Here is a 27,099-nt window from a genome sequence, read left to right on the forward strand (position 1 = left end):
GGTTAGCAGGTGTTTATGCGAGTGTAGCGAAAGGCTTGTTTGTTAAGTGCTCATCGCTTAGAGTTATTGAAGGAGCTATTTGTCAGTCCAATTACCCAACTCATTTAGCTCGGGGATACACTGTACATGTGATTTATCATTTTGTTTTTGTCTAATTCTCTTCAGAAATACGACTCCAGGTTCGCCTGTGTTCGTTCCTGTGTTGGGGCTGAAGGTTTGCAGGCTGGTTAGTGCACAGTACACGGCTCCCTATATCGCGGACGGGCGTTAATGTGTTCAGGAGCACTGATGTGTTAATGTCTAGACATGACTGCACTGTCAAAGACTTCCAGTGTCAAGAGTTTTAAATGTACACTGTACACTTTCCCTCCACAAGGCGGGAGGGATGGAGGAGGGGCTAAGATTTACCATGGCGTCTAACCATATTTCACCTCATTGTAATGTGTTATTCATGACAAGATTGCATTGAATATTGAATTATATTAGTCGGAGTGAAAATGTCACCACTTACCTACCCGCTGATATTTCACTGGGGCCAGCAGGCACGGCGGGCTGTCTGTCCAAATCATAGTATTAGGCTGTATCTCAAATGATGAGAGCTCCATAAACCTCTGGTCAAAAGTAATGCACTATATAGGGAAAAGGTTGCCTTTTGGGATGCAGCCAGTGTCTGTCCTGTCTGCTCTTACCACTCGTGGATGGGCGGAACAACCACAGACAGAACCCGGGCAACTCTCTGCCCGATCAGGCTCTTCCAAAAACACTGCGGTGCATTAATGGAGTGCATGCTAGATCTGAGAGACTTTCAACGAGGCCCCGCAGAGTGAGTCTCTGTAGGGGGCAGTGGACTGTAGAGGAATCGCAGCCCGGGGGAACTGCTCCCCTTAGAGGTGTGCCGTGTCCCTACAAGTGTTATACGCCTAGACTACATTCAGTGTGTGTGTGTGTATTTCTGTGTTTGCTCTATGTCAGTAAGCTGCTCAGACCTGTCGAAAGCATTTCTGCTCATAATTTCCAGTGGAGCTCTTATTGGTTTAACAGAATCCGTTCATGTTCTGTAATAGTTGTAAAAGCTCTTGTTTTGTGTGTGTTTGGGATGGATGCTGGTGCATAAAGGGAGGTCTGCCTACCAACACAGCCTTTCTGGGGATATTTATATGGTCCCTTTGATTTGTACTTCGTGAAGACTATGAAAATACACATTTTCTCGGGGAATATAACACTTTGCGTTATGTGTGAATATGCATGCTCGTTTCGGACCTGCAAAGAAACTGTGGAAGCATTGGATGGCATGTTTTCTGCCGACTCCAATTCATCCTGAACAGATATTTCTTTGTGATGAGTATTTCCTACCTGACTTACCTGGTTTCCTCTCTTCTGATCTCTTGCGTTGCAGTTGTGTGGCTGTGGGCTGCTCGGCGTGGGCATCTGGCTGTCTGTATCCCAGGGCAGCTTTGCCACCTTCTCGCCCTCCTTCCCGTCGCTCTCCGCTGCCAACTTGGTCATCGCCATCGGCGCCATCGTCATGGTGACCGGCTTCCTGGGCTGCCTGGGCGCCATCAAGGAGAACAAGTGCCTGCTTCTGAGCGTGAGTTATGATCTCTCTCTCTCTCTCTCTCACGTGCACACACACACATATTAAGTCCATCAGGCTGCTGCAGCAGGAGGTGGAGGGGGTCTGTGCTGTACAACTGGGCTCGTTCAGAGATTATTTACAGCGCTATCGCTAAGAACAGATAGGTGTCGCACCTTGATCCATTAGTGGGGAGGGGTGTCTGTTCTGTAAGGAGAAGGAGACAGTGCTGGCAAGTGTACAGTATATGGGGGGCTGGTGTACGATCTGGAGGACTGTGTAGGGGTGTGGGGCATCAGGGGGATTATTTACAGTGGACGTGGAGGGGGGCTTGGTTCTAACTTTCTAGGTCTGTTTAAATGAAGTAACGTTTGTGCTTTTAATGATGTAACTATTGGGCCAACAAAGACATTGTTAAAATAAAACAAATCTCACATACACACTCACAGCAGCCTTATTTGTGTTACTCTTCAAATGGGTCATCAGTAGAGCAGCCAGGCTAACGAGCTCAACGGGGAGTTGAATCTTCAGTAAAAAAAAAACCTCAGGGGTTCAGAGAGAAAATTCGACCCGAGCGCCAGCCACTGCGGGAGTCTCCCATTCTGAAAATGAACAGTAACCCATCGGCTCTCCTCCATGGCCGTGGTCACAGCCTGATTGAAAGATGTGTCAGTGTGAGGACGTGTGTCACTTACATGATTGAATTATGTAGCACTCATAATGGCACATCCATTGCATTGGTAAGGAAAAAAAATTGAACGCCCTGAATTATTTAACACAAAGAATACTCTTGTTTGTCTCTAGACTCATGTTGTTCCTGAAAAAGTCTCAAGAGTTTTCTCAAGTTTGATTTAATCAGCAAAGTTTAAAAATAGGTTTATGTAACTGGATGTGAAACTTTTTAAATCAACTTAAAAATGAGAGTTGCGGAATATCAAACATCTCCAATCCCTTGGAGAAGCTAGCACACGTCTCAGTTAAGAGCATACCAAATCCTCCACATCAGCACAGCGGTAGGTATACACTACCTGCTTTAACAACACGGAGAGACAGAGAGAAAGAGAGGGGGGACAGAGAGAGGAAAAAAGAGAGAGAGAGAAAGCGGCAGAGAGGGCCTGGATCTCAGTCAGAACACCATAGTGATAAATAATGAACTCTGATGTAAAAGTTTCATACCACATCTCTGTTAAATCATATCAGATTGAGCCAACGGGTATTTCATATTCGCCCAAACCTGGGATGTTTTGAACAGTCAGTCTTTCTATCTGTCAGTCTGTCTGCAAACATCAGAGTGAAGTTAGCCCTCCTGGGGGCAGCCAGATCTGAGGTACCGGTCTGACATATTATTTGTGAAGTTCTTCTGTGAACAAACTCTCTTTGGATTAGAAATATTTGAAATAGATAAAGGTCAGAGAACCTTTGCCGTCAGGAGATTCAAGCTAGGCTAGACAAGTTGAAAGAGCCCATCGCAAAATTCAAGGGAAGATTGAAATGTGTAACACACTCGGCTGACATTGCAGACATGAAAGTGGGTGTATGAACGCACAGACACACACGTACACCCTCACACAAATACTCAAACAAACACACTCACACATACATTGTGTCTGTTTAAGCAATCAGAGCACCAACATTGAGTCTATATAATCAGAAAATTTCCACACCGGGAGGAAACATGACAAACAGACTTTGTGGGACCTGTCAACAAAAGACAAAAGATTCAATGAAACAATCAAATGCTGACCTGGCCACCTACAAATTCAATAAACAACTGTCCGTGCAGTTTTCACTGTGATCCTTTTTCATATGTACCATGACCCAAATAATACATCCAAAACAAACAGGGCAAAATGAATAGAACTCTCCTCAAATTGAATTTCTGAATCTGCCGGTTGCTGAGCTCCCATGCTGTGAAGAAGGGATAGAGTCAGTATTTAGCTGAAGGAGTGAGGAGATGCTGGGCTACGTGGGAGAATCTGTGGAGAAATTAAACCTCCTCCTCGGGATGTTCACTGGCCCCCAGGCACTCACCTTATCTCCATCTCTCTCCCTCCCCCTCTCTCCTTCTCTTCCTCTGTCTCTTCATTTCCCTCTCTTGCTCTCTCTCTCTCACTCCGTCTCTCTCTCATTCTCTCCATCTCCTCTCTCCCTTGCAGTTCTTCATTGTCTTGCTGATAATCCTGCTGGCAGAGCTGATACTACTCATCCTGTTCTTCGTGTATTCAGATAAGGTAAGGATACTTTAATGTCCCCCATGTTAACTTATGATACTGTATATTATATGATCCCATGTTACACATATGAATGTAAATGTGCTGAACGACATCAGAATTCACTTAGCATGTAACTACTTACCATTTATTGACGTGAAAACGCTGCATGTTTGCACACACACACACACACACACACCCCAGAAGCCTCAAGACACAAATGGTGTCACGTACATAAGCATTGCCCAGTTGTTCCATGCTGAGAGAGTCTCCTCTTTCAAAGACACTTGTCTCACAGCGAGAGGTTAAGCGTCTTCACCCCACAGGGCTGACCCCCGGGGTCAAAAGGATCACAGGTCAGCCAACAAAATGCAGTCTCACCCCTGGCCAAATGGCTCAGTGTAATTAGTCCTCAGCTCTGCCTTAGCCCCACTCTCCTGCTATATGTCCTACTTACTCTGAAGCTTTAGATCAGCGTTTCCCATGACCCTTAGGGCATGGGGTGGGGTTTTGTGCTGCTATGTATGGCCAGGGTCTGAGAATCTGAGAACATTGGATGGCATGTAAAGCCCTGGAGGTTATTGACAGCCATGGGGGAAGTCTTAAAATCAACCTATAAATGTTCCCAGATAGATGAAGTAACCAAGCCTGAGGCAAATGTTTTGTGTTGGTCAAATGGATCAGCAATAAAATGGTCCTCTTTTTCTTGGGACATTGTGTGAGTTAGATTTTTATTCTTCTTTATATTCAAATTCTTTGGACATGAGGTCATTGTTCAAAGTCAGCCTCTCCGACAGATAAAGGAATTCCTTTAGCAGTTAGCACCCAGTTCATTCAGAGATCTGGATCTCTCCCCGTCTCCCATGCATGCAGCAGGCATGCACCATCAGGAATAAATATGTCTGCCGTCGATAATGCCATCTTCAGATAACACCAGCTTAACGGCATAAACCCAAACTAAACCTTTCCAAAGGATCTTATGGGAGGGTACTTGACTTGACAGCAGTGCAGCAGTCTCAGATAATCTGTGAAGGTGTAGGGTGATCATCAGCCAAAGAAGCCTGGACTCGTATCCACAAAGCATTCCAGAGTAGGAGTGCTGATCTGAGATCAGTTTTGCCTTTTATATTATCAAGGATGGACAGGAGAACCTGGGCCCAAGGAGGAGTGCTAATATAGGATCAGGTCCACCCATCCATGTAATCTAAAAGGCAAAGGCATTCCTACTGAAACACCTTATAAATACAGGCCCTGATCCTAGATCAGCACTCCTACTTGGAGAGGATTTGTATGATGTTTTTTGCTGTAAGGCCCGACTTTAGGCTTTACTGTAAGAGTCATCTCAAGGCAGGTTTATGAGTCCTCCATCTCCACAGATTGTGTTTGTATCTCAACTTGCACATTAAAGTTAGATGAAGTGATGATAACACTGATGGCCTGAAATGTATCAATGAAATGTGAAGCTGTTACTGCAAATGGCTAGTTATTGAATGTGGTATTTCTCGCTCACATCAGACCAGAAATGGTTCAACACAGGATTTTTTAGACTGTGTCTTTAGATTACATGAGGCTACCAGGGTTGAGGTAAATTCTAATTTAATTTGAAATTCCAATTACATTTTTGAATGAACTCATGAAGTGGATTTACATTCAATTCAATTCAAATTTCAACAATCTTTAAATTAAGGAATTGGAATAAGACTGTTTGAATTGGAATTTTATTGGAATTTGTTTATTAAATTGAATTGGAATGCATTATGTGTACATTTTATTCACTTAGTATCAAATGTACTTAGTATCAAACATTGACTGAAGGATTTGTTTTAAATAATTTCAACTTTCCAGTATAGCTAGGCTGTCTGAACACTAACATTATTAGCCTAAAAGTGAGAGGCAATTGAATTTGAGAACTTGTTTGTCGATAATGTTGAATTGGGAAATTAATTCTTGGAATTTATTATAGACACGACAATAATCACATCTAATATAGGCATTGGTTGAAGCTCAGTGTTAAATTCAAATCTCCCTATCATCGTATCTAAGCCAATATGACACCAATCTCGATGAAAATCCGTAAATAATTTTTTTAACCCTTTGATGCGTACGATCACATTTTTGTAATCATTGTTGAGTGGTCCTGTCAATGTTCCAGGTGAATGGAATAAAGCGGAGTCAGGCGCAGGACACAGGTATAAGTAAAGCCACAATATTTACTCAATATCAACAATAATCCAACAAGGATAAGCATGAACAATCCAGAACACGTACACGGAACACCTTGACAGAACAATCACGCATAAAACAAAAGGGGAAGCCAGAGGGTTAAATAAGGAACATGATTATGGAATGGAAACCAGGTGTGTACATTGAAGACAAAACAAAACGAAAATTAAACATGGATCGGTGGTGACTAGAAAGCCGGTGACGTCGACCGCCACCCGAACAAGGAGAGGGACCAACTTCGGCGGAAGTCATGACAGTAGCCCCCGGGCTTGGTGGCGCGGCTCCAGCCTCGGGGATGACCCGGGGGATGAGGCGCAGGGCGATCCGGTGAAATTCCTACAGTAAGGACGGATGCAGGATGTCCTCCACCAGCACCCAGCATCTCTCCTCCGGACCGTAACCCTCCCACTCCACGAGGTACTGAAGGTCTATCGCCCGACAACTTGAGTCCATGATGGCTCACACAGTATACACCGGGGCCCCCTCGATGTCCAGAGGGGGCGGAGGAACCTCCCGCACCTCAGACTGCTGGAACGGACCAGCCACCACCGGCCTGAGGAGAGACACATGGAACGAGTGGTTAATACGGTAATCAGGGGGAGTTGTAACCTAAAACAAACCTTGTTCAGTCTCCTCAGGACTTTAAATGGCCCCACAAACCGTGGACCCAGCTTCCAGCAGGGCAGGCGAAGGGGCAGACCCGGTCCCCCGGTGCATACACCGGGGCCTCACTGTGGTGGCGGTCGGCACTCGCCTATTGCCGCCTGATGGTCCGTTGTAGACTCACATGGGAAGCATCCCATGTCTCCTCCGAGTGCCGAAACCATTCATCCACCGCAGGAGCCTCGATCTGCTCTGATGCCACGGTGCTAGGACCGGCTGATAGGTTAGTGGAAGAGTGGCAGAGGGAGTTTTGGGCCATCTCCGCCCAGGGGATGAACACCGCCCACTCCCCCGGCCGGTCCGGGCAATAGGACCGCAGAAACCTACCCACATCCTGGTTAACTCTCTCCACCTGCCCGTTACTATCTCGGGGTGAAAACCTGAGGTGAGGCTGACCGAGACCCCCAGGCGTTCCATAAACGCCCTCCAGACTTTAGACCTGTATTGGGGACCCCAATCAGAAACTATATCCTCAGGCACCCCGTAGTGCCGGAAGACGTGGGTGAACAGTGCCTCCGCAGTCTGTAGAGCCATAGGGAGACCGGGCAAAGGATGGAGATGGCAGGACTTAGAAAACCGATTCACATCCGGGACAGAGCATCTGCCTATACGTTCTGGGAATCTGGTCTGTATGAAGGGTGAAAACAAAGTGGGTGAAAAACATGGCCCACCTCGCCTGGCGAGGGTTCAGTCTCCTCACCGCCCGGATGTACTCCAGATTGCGGTGGTCAGTCCAGATGAGAAAAGGGTGTCTAGCCCCCTCAAGCCAATATCTCCACACCTTCAGAGCCCCGACAACAGCCGACAGCTCCCGGTCCCACACATCATAGTTTCGCTCTGCCGGGTTGAACTTCTTCGAAAAGAAAGCACAGGGGCGGGGCTTTAGTGACGTACCCGAGCGCTGAGACAGCACAGCTCCTATCCCAGCCTCGGACACATCCAACTCTACTATGAATGCCAAGGAGGGATCAGGATGAGCCAGCACGGAAGCAGAGGTAAACAGAGCCTTCAGGTGACTAAAAGCCCTGTCCGCCCCAGCTGACCAATGCAGTCGCGCCGGTCCCCCATTCACCAAGGAGGTAATGGGAGCCGCTACCTGACCAAGGCCCCGAATAAACCTCCAGTAGTAGTTGGCAAACCCTAAGAACCGCTGCACCTACTTTTACTGTGGTTAGAGTCGGCCAATTACGCACGGCTGAAATGCGGTCTTTCTCCATCTCCACACTTGACGCGGAAAAGTGGTACCCTTGAAAGGAGACAGACTGTTGGGAGAACAGACATTCCTCTGCCTTGACGTACAGGTCATGCTCCAACAGTCGACTAAGCACCCGGCGAACCAGGGACACATGCTCGGCGCATGTGGCGGAGTATATTAGAATGTCATCTATATACACCACCACACCCTGCCCGTGCAGGTCCCTGAAAATCTCATCTACAAAGGATTGGAAGACTGATGACGCATTCATCAACCCGTACGGCATGACGAGGTTCTCATAATGCCCAGAAGTGGTACTAAATGCTGTCTTCCACTCATCCCCCGCCCGGATATGCACCAGGTTGTAAGCGCTCCTGAGATCCAATTTTGTGAAGATGCTCACCCCATGCAATGACTCTGTCACACCGGTTATGAGAGGTAGCGGGTAACTGTACTTTACTGTGATCTGATTAAGACCTCGATAGTCAATACACGGGCGTAAACCTCCATCCTTCTTCTTCACAAAAAATAAACTTAAGGAGGCAGGTGAAATGGAAGGCCGAATGTATCCCTGTCCCAGAGATTCGGTGACATATGTTTCCATAGCCGCCATCTCCTCCTGTGACAGAGGATACAAGTGACTCCTGGGAGGTGCTGCGTCTACCAAGAGATTTATCGCACAATCCCCCCATCGATGGGGTGGTAATTGAGTCGCCTTCTTTTTACACAAGGCGAGTGCCAAATCGGCATATTCGGGGGGAATGTGCATGATGGAGACCTGGTTTGGACTCTCCACCGTAGTTGCACCCAAGGAAACGCCTACACACCTTCCTGAGCACTGACGGGACCATCCCTTGAGAGCCCTCTGTTGCCACGAAATAGTGGGGTCATGTGAGGCCAACCAGGGAAGGCCCAACACAACAGGAAACGCAGGAGAGTCGGAAAGAGACTAATTCTCTCCTCGTGACCCTCCTGCGCTATCATACAGAGTGGAGCTCCCTAAGAGTGACCTCCCTAATCAGCCCCGACCCCAAAGGACGACTATCTAAGGCATGTACAGGGAAAGGAACATCAACAGGAACAATAGGGATCCCTAAACTACGTGCAAAGGAACAGTCAATAAAGTTCCCAACCGCGCCTGAATCGACTAGCGCCTTATACTGGGAATGCAGGGAAAACCCAGGAAATTCTATAAACAACAGGGAGCTCTGGGTGAGTCAGTTGCCTACTCACCTGGGATGACCCACCAGCGCTCCGCCTGCTACCTCCACTCCCTGGAGAACCTCCCCAGCACCGACCAGCAGTGTGCCCTCTACGGCCACAGGTGGTGCAGGGAATGGTCCCCCCTCCACTCCCCCTCATAGCAGCACCTCCCAGCTCCATCAGCGTTGGATCGGAAGTGCTGGGGATGGAACTGACGGACCCCGATCCGGACGTCCGCGGGACGCCAACAGATTATCCAGCCAGATGGATAGGTCCACCAGCTGGTCAAGGTTAAGGGTGGTGTCCCTGCAGGGTAGCTCCCTGCGAATGTCCTCGTGTAAACTACACCTGTAGTGGTCGATCAGGGGCCGCTCATTCCATCCCGCGCCGGCGGCCAGAGTGCGAAAGTTCAGCGCAAACTCTTGTGCGCTCCTCACCCCCTGTCTGAGATGATATAGTCGTTCAGGGTGAAATCTTCATAATCGTCAAAAGCCGGTCCTTCCCTTCCCCAGATGGCGTTCGCCCATTCCAGTGCTTTACCCGTCAGACAGTAGATGAGGGCATTCACACTCTTGCGTCCCGAATAAGGAACATGATTATGGAATGGAAACCAGGTGTGTACAATGAAGATAAAACAAAATGAAACATGGATCGGTGGTGACTAGAAAGCCGGTGACATCGACCGCCGAACACCGCCCGAACAAGGAGAGGGACCAACTTCGGCGGAAGTCGTGACAGGTCCCTGCAAATATGTGATTGGAACAGGAGCAACATAACGAATTATGCAACAAACACGTCTAAAAAGCATTGTTGTCTAATAGAAGAAACAATGTTTTATTGTAAAAGATATGTGAACTTCATCATCCAAGCATCACACGGAACACATCCGCAGCCAAACTCATTCCATGAATCAGTCTAAATAATTGGTTGCGCTGACAAAAAAAAAACATAAGTTAGCGACCTAACAGCTAGACTTGTTCACAATGTACCACATCTCTGGTGAGCACAAGGGAGAAAGGTAGCATTGTTTAGAAAAGAGATGTAACAGCAGTTACATTCTTTGTGATGGTAGCCATGTTTGTTTATGTTTGGCAAGCAAAAACTAATCCCAGAATGCCATTCACTATAAGACTGAAATAAACAAAGTCAAAGTCAAGGTCATTGCCTGAAAAATATTAATTTAGTTTGGCCAATTTTCAGTATATTTCCAAATCTTCAATGTACTCGTTACACTGTATACAAGAACCGGAGTACTTGACAAGTCGTTCACAGTTTTTGACAAATCACAAAGTTAATAAAATGATTACCTCACAGATCACCCAAAATGCAATCCTACTGCCAAGCCTAACCGTAGCGCCAAAGCTGAACAGGGTTGCCCGATATGGAAGAAACCATTTTAGGGGGTTTGTGGGGGAATTAATTTCATTTGTAGAGGGTTTTCAAATCTACGGGGGGAAGATATCTTGGGGGGGATATGATGCAGGAAATATTTCTATGATGGGGGGCATCATAGTATTTAAAAGCTAAATAAAAATAAAACCCCTGGAAAGGGGGTCTGAGCAGGCAACCCTGAGGTACCATAGTCTGATGCCGCATTCAAAACAACTGGGAACTCAGATCTCCAACTCCCGACTTCAGTGCGTTCAAGACAACTGGGAACTCGCTTTGAACATTTGTCCAACTCGGAATTCCAACTTGGGAACTCCAATTTTCCAACCTGAAGATCACTGATGTCATGATTTGATTTTTCAGAGATCCTGTTGTCTTGAAAACACCATAAGTCAGTCGAGTGAACCATCCCGTCACCTCATTTTGTTACAACATCGTTGGTCTGACAGACGCTTAACATGGCGCCACACATAGCTGGCAAATAGCTTAGCATTAGCTCATCTTAATCAGTAAAAAAGTATTTTACACATGTGTCCATTACAATCTATGCAATAATTGGAATGCATGATTTATCACCAGTACTTCAAAATGTGAATAAAACAGTAAATACGTTATGCTCCATACATACTGTACATATGATATTCTACAGTAGAAACGACAACACGATTTACAGAAAATAACGCACTTACTTTGAGAGGAACGCACACATATCCAATGTTATTATTTGTAAGAAAAAATAATGAAGGCAATGCGCGTGCCAGCCAGAAAATGTCGCAGGGGGGAAAAGTTTGTGGAAGGCCTGTTCTGACTATAGATGCGTTAATGTCTGCATACTAAATCTGGGGAAGTACTGGGGACGTGTTTTGGCTCTAGTCGAAGAGAGAAGTAAAGCCTCAAACATAAATTGACCCCAACAGGGAAATGGGCTACTTCTTATGTGAATTAATGAGGAGGCTGAACACACCTCAATTCAAACTGTTCGAAAATAAAACTTGTTAGAAAATACCAGTCACAAGACGTTTATGCGAACAAACCTAGGCTATTGTACATAGGTAGCTGAGGTTAATCAATAAATGCAAACTGACATTTTGATTAGCTAAGTATCTAACTAACTTAACGGTATACCCAACAGATAAGAGCTAACATTGGCTAGGTAGCTAACCAACAAGCGAGGAAAGCTAGCTAGCTAGCTATATTTTGCCAAATAAGTTTTTCCATACAAGGCAAAAGTCATCATGTGTAAACTGCTGATCTACACACTTGCGTGTAATCGGAGCACAAACAAATATGCACAAAATAATCTAGCGGACGTCCTTGGCTGCTATGATAGCCAATTCACTTTAGCTAGCTAAGTAACCTTAGCCAATTTAAGAGTGTAGTGTTAGCTAACTTGTATGGCCAGTTCATGCACCACAATATATAATATTTTCTAGTTAGTTACATTAAGTTTAAACTCACCAATCTTTGGAAAACTGCCATGCTAATCAGGTTAATTTTCATTGCAAGCTATGGTAACATCAAGACGAGGTAGACAGATTTCAGACAGGGCAAACCCTGCAGTTAACTACGCTACATTTCCTCGACTAAGAACAACCAAGACCACTATAAACACCAACGCTAAGAAAACAAATTGCTTTGTTAAGAAACAATAATTTAGCTATGGTTGAACCCCAAACGTACGTGTAAAGAGAACCTCAGTTGTGCGTGCTTAGACTGACAGCATCACTGTTTAAAACACCTGTAGAATAAATTCCAGCTTCGGCATAAATTCCCTCTCCTGCCGTCTTAACATTTATAATGCAAATGCGTGCCGACTGATCAACACAGTGTCAAATTCCTTTTCAGTGTGTTTACAGAAAATCTGAAATCAACATTCCAGAAGTAAAATGTAGTCAGGGGCTCCACACGCTGGACCAGGTTAAAACAACATCAGGATCATTGCTTGCTTACGTGACTTGCTGTGTGCCAGCCTGGTCTCATAGACTCGATGTAACATAGTAAATGCAAATCCAGGACCCTGAAATCAGTATGATATGTTACATTTGGTATAGTTACAAAGGACAGGCGGTTAATTAAAGGATAATTGTCCTATTTCTGAAGTAAATCTCAATCGTTTGTAAATGGCTATTGGCTTTTTATATTGTGATTTGTCTTGTTTTTGACAAACTTACCCCAGCTGCGATTCACTTCCTCTTTGCTCATTGTGCAGTATCAGGGGACATGAACAAAAGCACCCAAATACATCCTTTTAACATTTGACACGGTCTCAGTATAATGATGTCGGACCGAGTTTGGGAAACCCTGCCCTACGGGACTACACAGGGACACAGTGATTTTATGGCAAAGTTTCAGATTGTGTGGACATGTGCCTGTCACAGAGGAATGCAAACACCAGCTGGTTGACAGAACACTAGAACATCTCTATGCGCTTGTTGATGTCCTCCTCCCACTGGAACATCTCACTGCATGATGTCAGAGTAGACCACCGTTGTCCCAGGGAACATTCAGATGGACTTCCTCCAAATCAGCTTGCATTTGACACGCTGAGGAGGATGACTATGATATATTCACGGTAACAGCTCGCCTTAGCGAGAGAGAACTTTTAAGAACCCTTTCATTGAAAACAATTAATCCATATTTTGCACTCCTATGGTCATCTAGCCAGCTACATTGTTTAATCGCATAGTAAATATTTTCTTTAGGCTTTGCTTCCTTGTTCTTGACAATTCTTCAGTAGGATTATGAGCTGGAATCTTGTCTATAAATAAAATCAATATTGTGAGGGTTCACAAAGAGAGCATGTATTATAATGTTGTATAATAATGTTGCATAATCACTTTACGGTGTAAAAACCATGGAAATGAATAATGAAAAACTGAATTTTAAGTGATAATTGGCATTGGTCTGAAGCCGAAAAACAAAGGAAATTCACATGAGCACCACAATGCCTTTTCCACCCATGGTCTACCAAGGTTTTCCAGCTCACAGCTTTAACCTACTACAGTAGCTATGTTGTTATTGTACTTCAAACTGTGTAGGCAGGCTGCTTAGGATTCAAACCTTCTCAAACAGCCTAATTCAGGCTCTTAGAGGTGCTTCCACAATAATGTGATTTGTACCGCATGCAATGTAAAGTATTGGATTCTTCACACACCACAGTAAAACATTATCCCATTACGTTACCTTCTCATGCTTTTAATGAAATGAAAGCAAGCCATCTGGCTTGATTGAGCTGTTTTGTCTTGTAGTAATGTGGTCTATGCCTGTCTTTTCTTAAACCTTTATTTTAGCAAAACATGTTATTGAAAAAAAAAATCATAATTAAAAAAAATCAAAAAATCATAATAACATAACATTTTGGTCATTAGGTGCCCAATATAACAACAGGTATGTTGGACACATTAGCTCAGATAGATCAAGCAGATAGTCTGCATTCCTGATTTCTGTAGCTGTTAGCTTACCTGAGTAATATTGACATAAGCTCAGAACTACTTGTGTTTCAAACATGGTCCTGTTTTATCAATTGCTGTGCTTATCGAGGGACAGTTTATTAACGCTGTCAAAATAATGTGTAGCTTAATGTTATGTTTGTACTTGTATTTAGTTTTGAATCCTAAGCAGCCTGCCTACACATGTTTGAAGTACAATAAGAACATAGCTACTGTAATAGGTCAAAGCTGTGTGCTGGAAAACCTTGGTAGGGCATGGGTGGAAAAGGCATTGTGGTGCTCATGTGAGTTCCCTTTTCAGCTTCAGACAAATACATTTTCTCACTTAAAACATGTTTTTTTTTTTTTATCTAACATTGGAATTGAGACAAATATAATTATCTCTGAATTCAAAGACTTACCTAGAATTGTAATTGAATTAAATTTAATTTACCGGGAGAGGGAATTTAATTATAATTGAATTTGTGGCATTAACCCCATACCTGAAGGCTACTGTATCTGAGAATTGAATGGAGATCAGGCCCTGAACATATTGCTCTTGCGCTTCTGCGCTCTCCCCCCCTCTCTCATTCATATATACAGAGAGAGAGAGAGAGAGAGAGAGAGAGAGAGAGAGAGAGACTAAATATAGTATGCCGTGTTAGGCTCTCCACATCCCCAAAAGATGGAATTGTTAATTTACCAAGGCTATTTGATCTGGAAATCACAGACATACAGACACTTTGGCAGCATTTAGCAGTCTATTAATAGAGGCTCCAAAATTGAGATTTCATCTTGTGATTATGCTCTAATGTTCATGAATATGTCAATTTACTGGAGTACATTTCTAGCCTGGAATCTAACTGCTATGCTACATTTCACCAGTGAAATATATAGCATATCAGTTTGGATTTCAGGCTAATAACTTCCCCTCCCATGGTTGCTCTGCAGTGGAAGTCTTGCCTCCAGGTATGGCAGAGACACAGGTACGCCTCTTTCCACTGCAGAGTGCTCTATAAGCAGTGCTCTATAACAGTGCTCTATAAGCAATCACAGGCTTCATCTCTACTCCAGTATTCTACTACTGGCCCTGCAATGACCCACTATCTGACTACAGTAGATGGCTTGGCCAAAGACCAGATTACACCCATCCATCTTTAGCGCTGTGGCCTCATTCTGGGTGAGCTACTTTAAAATATATATATTTCTATTACAAATTTCAAATGTATAATTGCAGCAGTAGTTCCTTTTTTATGAAAAATAGTGCCAACAGCCCTCCCTAAAAGGATTTGGCAAAGGGATCCTCAAAAGGTTCTACAGCTGCACCACCATTGGTATGGAAAATGCACCATCCTTGATCGCAAACTTCTACAGAGGGTATATCACTGGGGGTGAACTCCCTGCCATCCAGGACCTCTATATCAGGTGGTGCCAGAGGAAAGCCCGAATAATTGCCAAAGAGTCCAGCCACCCAAGCTGTAGACTGTTACCACTGATGGTGTCCGGCAAACAGTACCAGAGCACCAACAGGCTCCGAGGCCGTTTCTTACCCCAAACCATTAGACTGCTAAATAGCCATAAGACTGCTAAATAGTTCATTCATGGTTACCTGGATTACACCTTCATCTGGTTGGCTGGCTAGCATAGCCATTAGCATTAGCGTTAGGAGGCATTTTATGTGGACTGGTGAGGGCGGGGCCCTGGGACCAGTTCCAAACTATGTGACAGATATGGGATGGGACACAGCCTGGCTGATTGTCTTACTGTATGTGAGGACTGGGAAAGGATGCTGGGTGATGCACTGGGACAGGTTCCAAACATACAGTAGGACCCAATCTGGTGACAAGTGAGCACTGGAAAGGGGACGCTCAGTCCCAATTCAACCCATGTGGCTGATACGATGGAGGACCCAGCCTGGCTGAGTGTAGTTGTGCCAGCTCTTAGCATGGGCACCCATGCCTGTCTGTCTGTGTCCTAGAGTGTCCCAGGTGGTGTAGCTGTGTCAGCTCTTAGCATGGGCATCGGTCTGTCTCTGTCCTAGAGTGTTCCAGGTGGTGTAGCTGTGTCTCAGTAGCAGACCTGGGTTCAAACACTATTTGAAATCATTTTCAAATGCTTTATCTGGGCTTGATTGATCTTGCCTGTCTCAATGGAACCAATCGAATAGTAGCAAAAGGGCAAAACCATCTGGCAATTAATGGCAGGCTAGAGCAAATGCTAAAAGTATTTTTTAAATTCTGAATAGTATTTGAACCCAGGTGTGCTCCGTAGCAGCCCTGGCCAGGTAACGGAGTGTTCAGTGACCTGTAGATAGAGCATATGCTACAGGAGCAGGTCAGGAGAAACAGGTTGAAGGGATTACGGTAGGATTTGACAGTGGGGATTTGAAAGTGTGGAGCTCTAAGAAATGTTGTCTGATCACAGTTCTCCCTCAGTAAGCATTAAGGCACCTCAAGGCCACAGTAAGCTGTAAGATGTGTGGTAAATACATAAAAAGCTGTTGTAAGCTATTTTTGTAGCTCTTTTTATCTTAATCTAACCTCATTTGTCCAGGTTTAGCGAGCTATGTCATTTAGAGTTTTTAATTCTTGTTTTCAATTACCATCTGGTGAAATTACTTGAAAAAGGGGATGTTGTGTGTGTGGGAGCTATCTTTTCTACAAATAAGTCAATGCTGGGGCTGTAATTCCCTGCACCACAAATGAGAAAAGCATGGCATGTGAACATGTCACTTCATGTGTGTAAACATGTCAGGCAATGAGCTCTCAAGTGATTCACCTACTTAGGGACCCGTAGAGTGTTCACAGCGAAGCTGTGAAACATATTGTTAATCTTAGATTTTTCCCCCCTTGAAATCGTCAAATAACTCACACAGAGATTGGTAACTTAGAGGCCATGAGTAACATGAGGCCATGAGTAACTTGGTCAAAAAGAATGGCCCCGATTGGCTTATAGGTAGCACCGTTATCAGCAGTCTCTCTTAAACTCTTAAACCCTCATATCCGCCTCCCCATTTGACCTAGAGACTTCATGCTGCACACATTTGCCTCAAGGACCCATAAAGTCCTTCAGGATAGATTGTCCTCCAAATTCAGTGTGTAGGCCCATGGTACATCTCTAAACTAGGGAGTTTTTCTATAATATATATAACAGAATATAGCTAAGCAGAGGCAAAATCCTAGTGGAAAACCTGGTTCAGTCTGCTTTCCATCAGACACCGGAGATTAATTCACCTTTCAGCAAGACAATAACTTAAAACACAAGGCCAAATTTACACTGGAGTTCCTGAGTGGCCGAGTGAGTTTGACTTAGATCTGCTGGAAAATCTATGGCAAGACTATGGTTTTACCAATTTTACAGAGCTTGAAGAATTCTTAAAAGAATAATGGGCAAATATTGTAGCTCTTAGAGACTTACTCAGAAAGACTCACAGCTGTAATCACTGTCAAGGGTATTTTAAATAACATGTATTGACTCAGGGGTGTGAATACTTATGTAAATAAGATATGTGTATTTCATCTTCAATAAATGTGCAAACATTTCTAAAAATATGTTTTCACGTTGTCATTATGGGATATTGTGTGTAGATGGGTGAGAAATGGTTTTAATCAATATTGAATTCAGGCTGTAACACAACAAAATGTGGAATAAGTCAAGGGGGTATGAATACTTTTACATTTTTACACTTTAGTCATTTAGCAGATGCTCTTACAGTAGTGAAAGCCCTGTATGTAACACTAATGCTCAAAATCATCTGCAATCATTGTCAGAACCAATCGTCAGATTCAGTCCAGATTTTGTATTTAGACTCATGATTGCACATTAAGGAAGACAGTTCCTACATGATAGAGATCTTGCTTTGTTATCCAACTGATCTTGTGTCCTTTCTGTCTGTCATCCTGTGACACCCGTTCATTGCTGTTCGTATATTATTTTTTTAATATTTTCAAACATTATATTCTACTTATAAAGCATTGACACTAAGAATGTATTCTGACATCTGCTTGCATTCACATGGCCATCGTGACCCAAGTCCCAGAGAGAGAAAGCCATTGTTCCATCACAGAGGAGAAGCATGGTGTTCCATGACAAAGGAGTCAGAGTAGCCAGACATCCCCCCCAGGTCTGTAGGTCATTAGTAGGCAGGGGGTGTTAGTGCTCCTCCCTCTCACACTGGCCCAGGGCCCCATTCTGACAGCAGTAGTGGCGTGTATTCATGGTTTCCAAGGGAAGGCATGCTTTCTCAAAAAATGTACCCTGAAAAAAAACATAAAATAATTTATCTTTCGTCTCTCTGTGTTTTCAGAATTTCCCTTCAATTTTGTAAGGCTGAATGTATCTCACCGGAGAAAGCATCCAAGCGAGCGAAACAGCACCCCTCTGTCTCTGTATTTGCTGGCCATCTATCTGATGCGGTCTGGTCAAAAAGAGAGTGACATTGTTGCCACCCGTAGCATTGAATGGAAGGGAAGCCAGGAAGCATTTGGTCTCCTTTGATTAAAAAAGCATACAATAATACCCAATCAGCGTTGAGATAAACTGAGTGAGCTCAACTGGTCCTAGCGCACCAAAAAAAAAAGTGTCAGCTGGATGCAGTTTGGATTTGGCTTCACTCTTATCGCATCGCATCAAGAGAAATACGTCATTGACAGAAACAACTTGAATTGTTGAATCTTGTTGTTGTTGTCCTCCAGTGGCTAGCTAGCTTTCCTAAATTAGCAATTTATTTATTTTATTATACCTTTATTTAACAAGGCAAGTCAGTTTAGAACAAATTCTTATTTACAATGACGGCCAAACCCTCCCCTAAACCGGACAACGCTGTGCCAATTGTGCGCCGCCCCATGGGACTCCAGATCACTGCCAGTTGTGATACAGCCCGGGATCGAACCAGGGTCTGTAGTGACGCCTCTATCACTGAGATACAGTGCCTTAGAGATGCAGCGCCACTCGGGAGCCCTAATACACACAGTAAAAATATAAACAGGTTATGTTACAGAGTAGGCTACAAAGTGCATCTCCTGAATGGCACAACGCATTATTCAAACAGGTCGAGACAGGGTTGTTCTTTACGCATGGATGACGTTGTCTTTATATTGAAATCTTGTACTGTAAATATTCTTTAATAGGCTATAGGCCTGAAAGAGTGACATGCTGGGAGAATGACCGTGGTTTAGTTTCCTCCAAATCATTGATCAGTGAGTGATAAGTTGCTAACGAAATCTTGACGATAACCTATAGCAAGACGCATGGTCAAATTATGACAATGCAGGAATAAAAGTGTCAATCGATAAAAACTGCAAAGGAGCATGTAAAGCACATGGCTTTATAAATGAATAAAGTGTCAATCTAGAAGTAGCCTAAAGAGTTCTTCGTATTGAAGCCTACATTATATTGGACAGTGGCCTTTCTTGTGCTTACAGGAAGCTATGCGCCTGTTTGCACATCTTCTGCACTTTATTGATAGCTGGAAAATGCTCAAAGATTCAGAGAATAGAATAGAATAAAATTGAGGATTGTATTATAATACCAACTTATCATTTTCAAATCTGATATTTGCAACTGGAATAGACTATTCACCACCCGCCCACCGTACATTCTGGCTAGATCTAAAGGTACAGGTGAAAAATCAGTCAACTACTCACTATACCTGGCCATGCACTGAGCTCTCCTACTGCAACGCCATCATAGTCCGTCCCTGCATGCATCCCCAATACATAGTTCAGTTTAGATTCTGCTATTAAAATCCTTGGCCTTTCTGTAGCCTACAATGTTTTCAAATTTTAGATTTTGCGCTGGCATTGGACATGGGAACTGTAGAACACTTTCTCTCATTCGGGATGATATCTCTTCAGAAATATATTTATTTCTATATGCCCCATGTTATTCAGAGCTGGACATGGTATTGGATTGTGGTGTCTGATCCATCGGTTTCTAATGAAGACCATGATCTAATCCAACTGGCCGGTGTCATTTTTGTCAGAGCGATACAACCGTGACGTTTACCATATGCTTTCCTTATCCGGATTTGTTTACACTTCAAGGATATCCGTACAAGACGCGTCTTCGACTAACTCCGGAGGTGGTCAGGAAGATCTAATCTCAATCAGATCACAATGTGTCTTTTGATTGTCTACACCTGTCGACAAATGTGGGCACAATCAGAATGTGGACAGGATCGGGGCAAAGGCTGGCGTCTCTCTCCCATCCCATTCTGCTGATGCAGGTGGATCTGCAGCTCAAATGAAGCCAGCAGCGTGCTCCATAACGAGAGAGATTTTACACTCTGTCAATATATCTCCTCGACATATTCTGTTGATGCATTTTGACAGGTTCTGAGGGAAGTTAATGAGTGATGAGTGACAGTTTTCTCTAAGAACGGCATAGTTTTGCCATCAGAGAAGAATTTTGCCATCTGCATAGACTTACTTGATTCGAGCATGTTATGAGAACTATCTCACACAAAAGAATTGTTTGTATCCATTTCTGCCGCAAAGGGAGAAAAATAGGTCAAAGCAGTGAGAGATCAAGTCTGTCATTTGTTTCATAGTCATTTCTATGCCTCTCGTTAGCGGTGGTAAAAACGAGATCATTATGTTGCATTTCAAGACATATCGAAGACTCTCACACGTACGTTGGAGGGAGGGTGGAAAGAAAGAAAATGGGCTTTTGGGATCAGAAGATGACTGGTCCCCTGTTCTCTCCTGTGATTGTGTGGCTGTGGGGAGGAGTAATGAGGAGAGAGAGAGAGACTCGTGGAGGAGAGGAGAGATGGAGATGGGACTGAGAGAGGCAGAGATAGATTATGGTGCTTTTCATCTCATTTCCCTGCACATTGACAGATATGACGATGCCTTCACGCTGATGAGGAACAATACAGATACACTGCTCCACTTTGGGAGAAAAAAAATGATTTGAAATGATGCAAATTTTATTTCAAAAGTTTGGGAGAATTTAAGTGGGTTATGAATAATGAATAATTACTTAGCCTTTTTTTGTGAAATTATAATTATTCTGAAAAAGTGAATTCCTCTTTTATGATTAATTCAGCAAATAGTTTATTTACGCCCTTTATGGTAGAGCAATTCTGTGGGTTTTTTCCAGACCGATAACGAATCACCTCTCGAGAAAAACAAGTTCAAAAGTTTTGCTGTGTTTCGCTCACTGTGACACTGAATATAAGAGGGCTTCTTCTGCTCTTTCAAAAGGGGAATCTGATATTTGAATGTCCTCAGCAAGACCCGAGTGTCATAAGTGTTATTCTCCAGCTGCTCAATTCCTGTTGAGCCAGAAGTGTATTTTGATGCCTGTTCCATAATAATTATCCCCTCTTGCTATACAGCAAGCCCCTCTATAATAACAATGTTCAACTTCTCCCCAGTCAGTCTGTTAGTGTTTCATCTAAGAGTGTAGATTAGTGAGGAGAGGCACATTAGTCTGTTAGTGTTTCATGTAAGAGTGTAGATCAGAGAGGACAGACACGCTGCATCTCCTTCCCAATGGGCACAAACTGGTCAAATCAACGTTGTTTCAATATTGTGATGTGGAATCTAGGTGGAAAATACATTGGATTTGCAAAAAGGAATCAACGTAAACTGTTATTTTATGCGTGACATTTTAACCGCAGGATTATGTCATTATGGTAACCAATTTTCAACATAGACAAACCTTGTATAAATGATGTTGAATTTTTACCTTTGAAACAGTGTCAGGTCTTCAACGTTGTATCCACCATCTGAAAAAACAACAGGCTGGGCAGCACCTCCTGCTGCAGAGTTAATTTATCTACAGCTATTCATTTAGTCTCAAATCCGAGGTTTTAACCAAGCCCAGCTTTGATATTTGTCACTGACTACTACCAATGTGCAGTGGTGACCCGTCATTCAGGGCAGAGCCCCACCTGTTTTCAGCCCTACATTTTTAGCAAAAAAATCTCAAATACATTTTTTTGGGGGGGTTGCCTGTTTGCATGTTAATTTTGCATTAATATGTGTCACATATCAGTTTGCAAACAGGGTCAAATAAATTTAAAAAAATCATTGAGTTAAATAAAGCCTCCATACACACCTGGTCTCTTTTTTGTTTTCTTGAGTAAGGCAGCTACAAAATGCAGGTGTTTCAGCCTAGCTCAGTGCTTTATGTGGTGGTGGGGCTGCCAGCGGACAATACGGAGCATCATCTAATATTGTAAGAGCTTTCATTGTCTGCTTATATGCCCCCTTTATTTATTCTACGGTTCTGACTTGGTGTACAGGGAGAATACTGTAAGAACGGCCCTTGTTCTGAATTCTGTCGCTGTACATTTCAAAAGTGCTGAACAAATAGTTATATTGACTTTTTCCGTCCTAGCTCGCTCATTAATGTCTTAATCAAAACTACGGATTGCCTCTTATCCGCTTGTCGTCCCCTTATGCAATAGCTTGTCCATCTCAATTGTCAGTAGAAACCACATTTGTTTAAGCAAGTCAGCCATATCTGCTATGTTTTTTAAAAGTCAGTAAATGAGGCTGAATTAACTGTTTCGCTGCCAGACAAGGTGTAGCAGTGGTAAGGTGTTGGGACTCTGCTGTTGGGACAGCTTTATGTAGGCCCTAACAGTTTGTGGGCACCGTTTGTCACCGTTATAGTGCAATTAAGCTATTTGTTTAGTTTTGTGTTGTGTAGTGACTTTGCTGGCATGCATCCTGGAAATGTTTGTGTTTGTTTGCACCACCAAGATTTACATGCTAAAATCGCCACTGCCAGTCTGCTATCGTGAGAATGATTATTGAGAGATCTCACTGTCGCTATCAAAGTCATGCCAAAGGGTAGGTATAACAGAGCAAATAAAATGTAACCATGTTTTATAAGTCATATACTGTATCATCAATGATACTATATAGGCGTATATCACATTTGCAATGTCATCAACAGCTGTTGTTTCAATTCAACCCTGGGTTCAACTACAATCAGACAATACGTGTCCTAGGGTTTCAACCTTTGGTTCATTTCTCATTTAAATCTTCAGGTTAATAATTCAAATGTTAGATTCACGTCACCATCTGAACCAAAAATCTAAGTTAAAGAATAGGACTAAATCAAGTTAGACTTGTTTCGATTTAAGCCTATTCTTTAACTTGGATTCTGAGATGGAGATGTGAATCCAACATATCAGTTATTAATTTGTAGACAAACTGGATATTGAATTGTGTTTGGTTGTCAACGCAACTAAATATCACCAGATGCCCTTTAAATAAAGTTTGATTTGATTTAGTCATATTCTTTAACTTAGGTTTTTGGTTGAGATGTGAATCCATTATATCAATTATTAATTTGTAGACAAAATGGAATTAAATCCAGACTAAGTCAGTGGAACAAAATATACATCTCCTTCAAATGTTGATATTTTGTTGCATTGACAACAAAACACAAATCTAGATCACTTTTGAAATGCAGTAAATAGCCTATTAACTTGTCGACAAGTTAACAAATTATATGTTTGATTTACGTCTCTAACTAAACAAAAAAAAACAAGTTTTGTGATTTTGGCAATGAGGCCCTTTATTGACTTACTTCCCCAGAGTCAGATGAACTCATGGATACCATTTTTATCTCTGTGTCCAGTTACAAGGAAGTTGGAGGTAGTTCCGCAAGCCAATACTAACTAGTGTTAGCAGATACTCATAGACTTCCAGGCATTGTGCTAATGCTAGTTATCAATTACACTAGCGCGAGTTAGCAAACTACATGCAGAGACGTAAAAATTATATCCACAAGTTCCTCTGACTCTGGGGAAGTCGATAAAGGGCCTAATTACCAAAATTCCTAAGTAATCATTTAAAGAATAGGATTAAGCCAGTGGCTCAGATGAAACTATCCAAGCATTAGATACATTTCCCTTAAAGCGTCAGTGCAGTCAAAAGCAGGATATTTTTCCCCCTGTATTTGTTTTGTATTTTTGTATCAAAAATGACTGAAAAATCAACAGGAATTCATAAAAAAATGGTTTTATTTGAGTAAATATATTCCCACAAATAAAATGTATGTCTCAATGTAGTCAAGCTATGATATTATTGTTATTTTCAAATATAATATATTTTTGGGCTTAGTTGTTGTCAATTTGCAGTTTACAAAATATTATTATAATTTTCCAGCCCCCCCAACCATAATCTCAGACAAAAATCGGCCTGTGGCTGAATCTAGTTGCCTACCCATGCTCTCTAGACTCTAGACGATCCTATCCGCCAATTATGGCTGTGTATGTAAATAAATGTATCAACATGCCCACACGATCAGTATTTCAATGGCTAAAGGAGGCTCATGAAAATAAATGATATAATATTATATTTGGAGTTATTTTCATCAAATAAATGCACATTGATTTATTAGACATACAGTGATGATTTAATATTTACAATAAAAAAAAACTGATTTTAAATGTTGATATTTGGTTGAGTAACCAAACACAATTCGATATGACTTTTGTAAGACAGTAAATAGCCTAAAGTTAGGTTATCTTACAAACTAATAAAACAGTATTTATTCAACCTTACAATGAGTAACATAGCCACATTTTGAGGTTACTGTAATTATAAACGTTTTCTAATGTAGGCCTAATCATAGAAAGAGTGCATGTTCAAGATAGCATTCAAAGTTTGCAGGTCTGTGGAGATCTTTTGCTATAATAATCTGTGCAGAATCGCAAACAGCTTCGATCACTTGCAATATGTATTTTCAATGTAATATCAACAGCAATGTACATGGTCATTTGGTTGTGATGAAGCACAGTGAGAAAACTGAAGTATAAATACAAAATATCTGTTTGTTGTGCTTTTAAATGGTTGAAAGCGCAGGAATAACACATTTTGATGACAACTGAATCAAAAATCAGACATGTTTTTCCGTTGGAATTCGGTTGTCCTTTAAGATGGTTGAAAGCATAGTGATAGATAACACATTAGGAATTCAACAAACTTCTCTGTTTTTTGTTGTTGTTGTTGTGGTGGGAATAAAGGTTCAAGTCTCATTGATCAACGTCTCAACCAGATATTACCCACATTTCCATGTTGAAATGACGTGGTGTGCCCAGTGGGTTGTAACTTCCACTGACAGCGTTACCACGGTTATTGTACCATTCGTGTCAATGGGGGGACATCTTGTACTTCTACAGACATTACATTACAGTTGCTTTATGCTTGAAGATTTCAATATGAAACAAATTGCCTGTTTTATGTCCTGTAAGACCAGCACGCACTCCTCTTACAGACACAGTGTCATTTCTCCATATAATGACTCCCATCTCTGCACACCGCTTTCAATCTTCCATGGTAGTTTCCCAGCCCTCTAGGCGTACACGGCTGCTCTGTAACAGCCAAGCATAGATTGTATGCAATAATCTCATTAACACGTGTGATGAAATATTTATATCCATTAGAAATGACATGAGCACTGATCGTATTGTTAAGATCCTGTCGAGAGGAAAACGCAATAGCTATGCCAAAAGGCATATTTAAATGTAAGCTCAGTGGAGGGAATCGAGCGACGTCAAAGTCAAACCTTCAGATTCGAACAAATGATATACGGCATAATCCAATGTGTCTGATTTCTAGGTCACCTGGAGCCATCTATCTAACCAAGGTTTATGTGTTGTGTGATCTGTCATCAGGTCAGCGAGAATGCCAAGCAGGACCTGAAGGATGGCTTGTCTCTGTACAACACAGACAACAATGTAGGCCTCAGGAACGCATGGAACATCATCCAAGCAGAGGTATGTAGTATGTGACATTCATGACCTTTCGTGAACAATCCACTTTCACATGTAAAACAGCAAAATAACTTTCATGTGGACTCAAGTTCACCTCAGGTTAGTGCATAAATGCATTTATAGCGAAGCCTTCGCCTGAAAGCATTTTTGCTGTAAATACCATGGATGGTTGAATTAACAGAACAGCCGGTATGGAACATCCATACTGTTTCTTGGAATATGATATGGGCTCCTTAAGATACAGCATCTTAAGGGACAGCATCTTACAGGGAGCGTACATACGTAATTACAATAGACTAACTTACTGACGTATTTATCAGAATTGTTTTAAGAACTCTTTGGACGGGTAGCACTAACTTCTGCTGTCGCCCTCCGTATGTGTCCTGCAGTGGAAGTGCTGTGGGGTGGTAGGGTACACAGATTGGCACGAGGCCCTCAAGGAGAAGGTGGTGCCCGACCGCTGCTGCCAGGAGCACTACCAGGAGTGCGGACGCAACTCCACCAACATGTTCTGGACACGGGTGAGTGGGCACACTGGACACCAGGCGGACACAGGGCAGTCACTGTCATGAGATGTGGATCCTCTGGAATAAATTGGAGGCCTATAGGTCATAGATTAACCAATCAAATGTGATCAATGTCACAAGCATGGGAAACCAAAAGCCTTGCGCCTTTCACCCAATGATCCTTTGACTCAACAATGTAATAAATACGTTTCATATATGGTATCGAATTTTTTTTTTTTTTGTGTGTTTATGAAGGTCTTGGGTAACATCAGAATATGACAACAAAAACATTGAACACAATAACATTTTCAATAGTTTACGTTACTGTGGCACATGCTCATGTTTGGAGTGCATGGAACAGTGGTTATCATTGGAAAATGTTTTATTTGGAAATAGAGCTTATCTCTTTAATTTGAGAGTTATTTGGCAATGGTAAGGGTTTTGGTAACCTCATAATCTGCTCGTTCTGATAATATATAGAAATCAAAACATCTTACCTGCATGTAGCTTATGTAGGAGGATTTGAAAAAGGTATTTTTTTGAGCTAAAACAAAATTACAAAAAATCCTCTTAAATCTGCTTATAACACATTCCGTTTGTGATATCGATTTTTTTTTACAACATATGTGAGTTAAATAGACTTATATAGGAAAAGTCAAGGACGTAGGGTGGCATGACGTAAACATGGACTCACTCGGCTCTTCTAGTGCCAATCGAAGAGTGCACAGATTCTTTCTGCTCAGACAAAAGGTGTATCTAAAATAAGTATATATTTCAAATGACTATACAATAGTTACTTTGCAAGTGTGTTGAGGTAAGGATTGTATTGTTTTGAACATCATTTCGATTTTAAGTAGCCTAACATTGCTTACTTTGCATTTTGGTCACCGTTTGAACTTTTGCTTTCATTATGCCTAAAACAGCCGTTTGATTTTACAGCACAAAACTTCAGGGTCTACATGTTCC

General features: G+C 42.5%; 1 protein-coding gene across 3 annotated transcripts in view; it reads left to right on the top strand.

Annotated features, from left to right (window-relative positions):
* Positions 1-27,099, top strand: part of tspan9a (tetraspanin 9a) — a 278,790-nt gene that overhangs the window by 238,430 nt on the left and 13,261 nt on the right. For all 3 annotated transcript variants that reach the window (XM_064951538.1, XM_064951539.1, XM_064951537.1), the window contains 4 exons: positions 1,397-1,588; positions 3,730-3,804; positions 25,529-25,630; positions 26,017-26,148. In XM_064951538.1, coding sequence (XP_064807610.1) covers positions 1,397-1,588; positions 3,730-3,804; positions 25,529-25,630; positions 26,017-26,148 — 501 coding nt within the window. The remainder of the gene's footprint in view (positions 1-1,396; positions 1,589-3,729; positions 3,805-25,528; positions 25,631-26,016; positions 26,149-27,099) is intronic.

Source organism: Oncorhynchus masou, chromosome 31, assembly GCF_036934945.1.
Source record: "Oncorhynchus masou masou isolate Uvic2021 chromosome 31, UVic_Omas_1.1, whole genome shotgun sequence".
NCBI lineage: Eukaryota > Metazoa > Chordata > Actinopteri > Salmoniformes > Salmonidae > Oncorhynchus > Oncorhynchus masou.